The sequence below is a fragment of the Egretta garzetta genome, unplaced genomic scaffold (assembly GCF_000687185.1).
Source record: "Egretta garzetta isolate BGI_Z169 unplaced genomic scaffold, ASM68718v1 scaffold44, whole genome shotgun sequence".
NCBI lineage: Eukaryota > Metazoa > Chordata > Aves > Pelecaniformes > Ardeidae > Egretta > Egretta garzetta.
Window position 1 is genome coordinate 178,922 of NW_009259490.1, and position 7,447 is coordinate 186,368.

Here is a 7,447-nt window from a genome sequence, read left to right on the forward strand (position 1 = left end):
CCCCAAAAGCAAGGTAAATAACCCATAGACCTAGGCAGGAATAACAGGGAATCTCCAGCGTGAAAGGTAATTCAAAAACCTTTATGCTCCCCTGATTTCAAGGCAATAAACTGCAGAGATTTCAGCTGTTCCAGCATAATGAAAAAGTGTGGCTGTTATTTCAGACAACATATGAGGCACAGGCGATTTAAACAGTTTGTTCACTGCTGCTGCGTCCGCAGTTTTGCTTTCTCCCAGCACATCCTTCATTTCTGTTCCCAGTGCTCCCTTGATGTGGTCTCAGCCCTGGGTTTAGCCCGGGGAATGCTTCTGCACACACCAGAGCTGTAAGTGTCAGGGAAAGGAGAGGAAAACTTCCCGCTGAGCTGTCATGTGCCTTTAGAAAGCCAAGTCTGGCCAAGCCATTGGACTGGCTGTAGGGACGAGGACATCTCTCCACCTAACCTGAATGCCAGGACAGGCAGGAGGAGCCCGGAGACTCCCGGCATGGGACAGTCCCATGGGTGAGAGACGTGGCCAGGCTGCGGGTGACCCTGGAGGAGCCAGAGCAGCCGGTGGCAGCGGGTGCACCAGGAGGGGAACCCCTCAGGATGTTTGGCAGGAGGAAAGATGGGAGTTGAGCCGGGTGAGGGAGCAGATGCGTTGGGCAGACGTCTGCAGGGTGACTCCAGCAGGTCAGTTATAGCACTCCCCCTTTCCCTCCCCAACGCCTGCTGACTTTTTTCACCTGCACTCCTCTTAACTCCGTGTGATGCTCTGACTCAGTAAAATCAGCCGCTACATAGGCAGCGAGAGGTGTTTTGAAGAGTGGAGCATGCTGGAAAGGAAGGGAAACATTTAGGAAACAAGGAGGTAAGCTTGCTTTCTCTAATAAATGGAAATCAGGGAAAACTTCTCTCTCACACAACCATTTTCGTTCTGGCAAAATAATGAACACTTAAGTGGTTCTTGAAAACCTGGTATTTTCCAGGCTGCTCATCAAATCAGTACTTGAGACGCTTGTTGCTGTCTGGAGAAGGGGCAAGTGTTTGGTTATTACCCACGGGGGTGTTGCTTCGTGTTCGATGGGCAATGGGCCACTGAATGAAGGGGCCAGAGGAATTTGGGTTCGCCAGGTGTGCTGGTAGGAGTGTGGCAGCCTGCTGGGGTGAGCAGCTCCTCCAGCCCGGGGCAGACATAAAACCTCAGCCCATCTTTGTGTCCCTTCTTTGAATGGAAATTCTCAGAAAAACAAAATAAAAATCCCCTCAGCCCTGTTGGGATCACTCTGAGAGCTGGCTGCAGGCAAGGCTTTGCCCTTTGCTCTCACCTAGCATAGGGGCTCTCCACAATCCCGTCTCTTATTTTGTTGGCTTGTACCAGGCAAGACTCTGCATCTGTGTGTGCCATCGCGTGGTGTCGGCATGACCACAGATGATCAGCCACCCAGACCCTGCCCACCACCGCACAAGCTCTGGCAGGTCTGGGGTGTTCCCTTGCCATTAAGCCCCAGGGACCAGCACCCCAATGCAGGGGAAACTCTGCAAACTTGGTGGGGGGGAAAGACCTTTGCAACCCCAGAACTCATCTATACCGGCAGGTATTTTATGTGTCAGCAGGGCCAGCCAAACATCAAACTCACACCATGGAGAATTTTTTTTTGCTACATATTTAGTTTTTCTGCTGCTAATAGTTTTTACCAGGCAACCTGGGGCTGTAGCAGGAGCAGGGTTTGGTTACAGCGCACACAGGCAGGAGACAGCAGTTGGAGGCAGACGGGCAGGAACGAGCGCCCTGGGAAGCAGGGGTGGGATGTTACTGTCCCCATGCTGCAAGGAGGGAAATAGTCTTCACAATTCATCCTGCTTGCTGTAAATAATGAGCGAGGGGGAAAAAAGCCAAAGTACTTTAACTCAGAGCACCTATTTTTCATGACACTGCTTAGTCAGGGCACTCTGAGCTGCAGCAAATTCAAAGAAGGAAAACCAAACTAACCCTTTGCAAGAGGTGAATGACCCTATCAGATTCAGGCCCCAGTTAGGCAAATAAATGCTTTGCAAAATCAAATTAAACTTCTCACTGTAGCTAGATATGCACTCAGGGAACTAGTCTGCAAGGCAATTCGGAAATACCATGTAACAGTGCCTGCCGAAGAAAGGAAGGTATTTATCATGAGAGACTAGTTTGGCTAGTTTATCTGCCAGATTCCTGATTTCCAGCAAAAGGAGGCAATACCCCGATGAGCATAAATGTGAGGGGCAGAGGAGAGGACGATGAGCCGGGGAGCACGCAGCCAGGCAGCCTCTACCTAGCAGGAGAGGCAGCGGGCAGGCAGACCCCTCCCAGAGCTCTTATCCCAAGCAAAATTCAGCCTTTTTTCTTTTTTTAAAATTTACCCACCCAAAACATGCCAGCATGGAGCTAAGCAGCTTCCAAGACCCCTCAACAGGGACTGAAACCCCGTGCTCCTGCCTGCCAGGGGCCACCCGGTCCCAGCACTTGGGTCTGACTGGTTGTGGCTGCCTCTCCCAGTGTGGCTTTCCAGACACACAGGTCTTCTCGCTATTTAAACGCCTTCCAAGTCGGATTTTAACTTGATATACAGCCTAAACATGGGGGTCTAATTTCCCTCCTCTCCCCTGCTCCACCCCAGGAGTAAAATCCTGCTGCACCTCCGTGCCTCGGGGCCCAGCGTGATAAAACATCCTTAGCTACAGCACTGCCTGGCTTGGGAGCGCTGCGGAGCCCAGGGACGGGGGCTGGTGCAAGGCTGTTTGCCCTGCTTATTGCAGGCACTTCAAAGTAAACACTGGCTTAGCTTTAAACACAGTAGCGATATAAAACACGCTTAAAGCTGAGCACAGGCTCCCAAGCTTTTGAAAGTTATGTCTCAGGATACCTGTTAGATGTCTTCTCTCTTTGGGCATGAGTACCACCGATTTAGACAAGCAGCAATATGTGCTTATTTATTAGAAGGTGTTTTTCTGTGCCACAAGGAATAAAGGGGTTGAGGATCAGCAAATGTAATTTCAGAGGGGTATCTTTATTAAAAAGGGAGCGGATAAAAACGCGTGGGCCGCTGCCTAGGTGTGCTGCATTTTTCAGGCTGCATTTAAAATGTCAGCTTTACACTGCTAAAGCGTCCAAGAGGATTTTCACAGGAAATATTAGTTATTGATGGTGGGCTTTGAAAATCAGAGAGAAAATTGGCTTAGTAGTTGAACAGGCTGTGTTTTTAAAAGGGAAACACTCTGCAGATTTTCACAAGGTAGGGAAGGCGCTGCTTGGTTAGCACCTCTCTCTTTTCCAGACGTTTTCAATGTAATCGGAGGGAAAACTGCAGCCAGTCCCACTCTTTATGCAGGTATGCGATGGCTTTATGTTCTGCTCCTTCTTCAGTGCTGCCCCAGGTTTCTTCTAGCAAGTTCTGAGGGTTTGTCATCTGGTTTGGGTATTGAGCACAGAAAACTGGAACCAGCTGAGCTGCCTCTAAACAAAAAGTTGGTTGTAAAAAGACCGAGAACAAGTAAGTTAGTATATGAGCTATTTGTATAACAAAAGAAACAGCAGTGATGGAAACAGTTTGTAGCTCACTATAAATATAAACAAGTGACCTAACGTGACCCCAGTCACAGAGTTGCAGCTTTTTTGGTGCAATTCCAAGTAACAGAAATCTGCAGGAGTTTGTTAGGACAAACTAAATCTATAGATCAGTGGGAGGGATTTATTTTCTGGGGTACACGGATGTGGTTCTAGTTACACTTCAATGGGCAAGCATTCACTTAATGTCAGAAGAAAATGTCACGTTGGGTCCTGGGAGCAGTTTAGCTAAGCTGCCCTGCTAATACACCTGCAAACTGTTTGTGTTTCCTGGCCGGGACACAGACGTGGGCTTCAGCTGTCCCTCACAGCGTATCTTTTATCAGATGACATGATGTTTACCTAATGCCTCTCCACTTGAGTTCATCAGGCGCCTGAAAATGGTGTGAGATTGTTTCTGATTTTTATTTTTTGAAGGAAATTGAAAACTGTTGCTAGGGAAGGTGAGGGGAGAAGCCCACTCTCTAGCCATGCTACAATGGTATTTTACACAGATTTTTGCTAAAGCTCCAAATTTCCAAAAGTTCAAGTTGAAAGCCTCAGACCTGATCACCAGAGCTTCCTCTACAAAGCCAGGCAAGTCAGTCCAACCTTCCCCTTCTTCCTCTCCTGAGACACATCCATCACGCCTCATCCAGCTACCGGGGATGCCTCTAATCTCCCCTAGAGCTCTACCAGAGGTGTTATTTATTTCTGTTCTGCCTTCAGTCTCCACGGTTCATTGGTAGACGTCAAAGCCTCATTGAAGATGCCAGGAAGGAAAGAGAGGCTGGAGCTGCAGCTGCTGATGCTGCAGAGTCTACAGAGACCATTGTCTTTGAGGAGAAGGATGGCAGAGCGATGCTGAACCTCTTCTTCATGCTTAAGGGAGCCAAGACTTCACCACTGTCCCGTGCACTGAAGGTGTTTGAGGTGAGTACCTAACCTATTGTATGGGACTGAAGGAACACACAACAGGGTTCATGGCTGTTTTGTGAGAAGTATCACCTGAGTCTATTAAAGAATACTCAGACTAGGTGGGCCTGCTGTAAACTATCAGATAATTGTCTGATGTACCCACAGTCATGCTTTGCTCATGCCCCAGCGTGCCCTCACTTCCCATCACTAAGAATGAGCCATACCTCTGTCTGGTGGTGCTGTTAAGTTCTGGGCTCAACTTTGCTTACTTACTGGATCCAGCCATACAATTTCACACCTACAGTCCGCACTCTTGTGGCTTGTAGCATGCCCTGACAGCCCCCTCCACTGCTCAGTACTTCAGCTTTCATGCACAGGGCTCTGATCCCACATTCAAAGCAAGCTGTGCACCCTGCATGGCTGCAGACAGAACCTGCATTACTCATGGGTCAAGTCTTTGGCAGTCTCTGAATGGCATTGCCACATTGGTCCTTGGTCAAAGAGTTACAGGAACAACTTCACCCTGGGTGTAAAACTGGTATATTGATATCAAAATTACCTCCCTACTCCAGGGATGAATTTGATTCACATATTAAAGGTTCTGATGGTTCCCCCAGAGATGTTCCCTGTACGTGGTTTTAATACCAGGCAAAACTGGTAACTAATTGAGCTTTTTCCCCCTAGCCAGCAATATAATGTTGTGTTATCTAGGATCTCAGTACCATGAATGGAAAGACTGAGATAAGTGCTGCCTATTTAAACAGTGATTAAAACACCACATCTTGCATTTATGTAGTACATTTTCATCCAGAAGGATTCAAAAGTGTTTTGCAAACTGAGGTTCTGAGATGTTTTATCTACAGTAGTTTAATTTCATTGACTTCAGCAGTGAGAGGAGAGGACAATTTGTTCCTATTAATCAGTCACATGGGTTGCAAGGGCCCTCCAGAGGTCTCTAGTCCAGCCTCCTGCTCGAGCAGGTCCAGTCACAGCAGGTTGTTTGGGGCTGTGCTTGTTGCATTTTGAATATCACCAAGGTAAAGATCCCATGGTCTCTTTGGACCCTTTGAGCAGTGTTTGACTACCTTCATGGTAAAAAGATTTTTCTCTTTTATTTTTCTTTTTAATGTCCTTGCTTCCAGCTTCTGCCCGTTGCTTCTTGTCTTCCCACTGCGTACTTTTCAGATGAGTCTGGTTCTGTCTTCTTTACACTCTCCCACCAGGCACCAGTAGACAGTGAACCAATCTCCCCCTTCACTTTTTAAGGCTGAAAAAATCCAGTTCCCTCAGTCTTTCTTCATATAACATTGTGCTCCAGCCCCCTGAACATCTTGGCAGCCACCCACTATACCTGCTACAGCACATCAATGCCTTTTTTCTACGGGATGTGGTACTCCAGATGTGGTGTCCCTCATCCCAGATAGAGAGGAGAATCACTTCCTTGGCCTGTTGTCTACAGTCCTGCTACTACAGTTCAGCGTGTGGTCAGCCTTTCTCATCACAAGGGCATGCTGCTAGCTCATATGTTAATACACATGATAATTATGCAACCACTTTTGGGGTAAAAACAGATCACCAGCAACACTATACAGCAAACCCTCTATCATAGCAGCTGTAAACATAAAAAAAGTGTGTTTGGGGGATAAGTATTTCCCTGAGATTGTAGGGCATTCTACCTCTTCATTGCCCATGGTTCTTGTCTCAAGACTGAAAGAATCTCTAAGACAAGCTTGTCAGACAAAAGCCTTGGTGCTGCCATGGTAGGGGTCTCCTTTCTAGAAGTGCATAGCTGCCAGATAAGGCATGAAAAATCCATCAGTGTAACATTTCAGATGCAACAGACTGTTTCGCGGGTATGAAACATAGAAGTATAGGTTCTTGTACTTGGTAGATTTTATGTTATTCTGCATTTGAAGTCTATAATTTAAACAAATTTTAAAACATCAAGCAAGAAGCAAGGACAGCTTATGTATAAATATTATTTGTTTCTTCCTGGAGCAATTTGCTTGCCTCATCAAGAACTTTCCTAGTAAAAGAGCTTTTTGAGCTTGTTGCAGAGAGAGCTTTAAATATAATAAAAAGACAAGCATGTCAAGCCACAACAGAGGACGATTCATTTCCAAGATCCCTCTGGCAATGCAGTACAAGATATGAAAGCAGACGGGCATAATGACATTTGCCTCATCATGAACCAGGCTGCAGGGAAGCTGGTTTCGCTCTTCTCTATGTGCTACATGCAGCCAAAGCATAGGTAATGCAATCACAGCTGTCAGATTAATGCAAAGGTATTGATTGTTGAGGGGACAATGTAATAGTGAAGTTGGTAGATATGTTAAAAAACACGGTCCTAAATTGAATTTACCTGTGGAATCGCATCTGTTCCTTCTCATCTTTCTGCCTCTGATTAACAAAAGAAATGATGCCTCTTCCTCTACCAAAGATCTTGCAGAGACTTTGGAAAGGTTGGGTCATTGCCCGAGGACTAGGGCTTGTACTGCCAGTGTTCACCGGGGTAAAGGAAATATCCACAAATCTACCGGGGCCCTTTGGAAGACTATAGACTCCATTGTGTCTTCTGCTTATTCTTTGGGATGGGTGAGTTTTGATAACGGGTCCCGATGATACCCGCTCTGACGGCGAGCCCGCAGCCCGCCGGGTAAAGGGGGTCCTGGGAGGTGGCATTCTGCCACGTTGGTTTCCCCCCTTGATACGATCTTCTCTGCCACCGTGGAAGTCTTCTCCCGATAGTTATTGAGCAACCCCAATGGTTGTCTGTCCAGAAAGAAAACCAGTGAAATTAATGGGTAGGTGTGTTTATCCCAGTATGGAGGAAAAAAACCCCAAAACATAGAAGAAGACAAGGGGGGGTCTCCCCCAAATATATGCATATGAAGTTCAACAAGGGCAAGTGTCAGGTGCTGTACCTGGGGAGGTTTAACCCCATACACCAGTACAGGCTGGGGGGCGGCCT

At 47.1% G+C, this 7,447-nt stretch overlaps 1 protein-coding gene across 1 annotated transcript in view; it reads left to right on the plus strand.

Moving 5' to 3' along the window:
• TH (tyrosine hydroxylase) overlaps positions 1–7,447 on the plus strand; it is a 21,449-nt gene that overhangs the window by 592 nt on the left and 13,410 nt on the right. Inside the window, exon 2 of the mRNA XM_009637283.2 lies at positions 4,288–4,491. Coding sequence (XP_009635578.1) covers positions 4,288–4,491 — 204 coding nt within the window. The remainder of the gene's footprint in view (positions 1–4,287; positions 4,492–7,447) is intronic.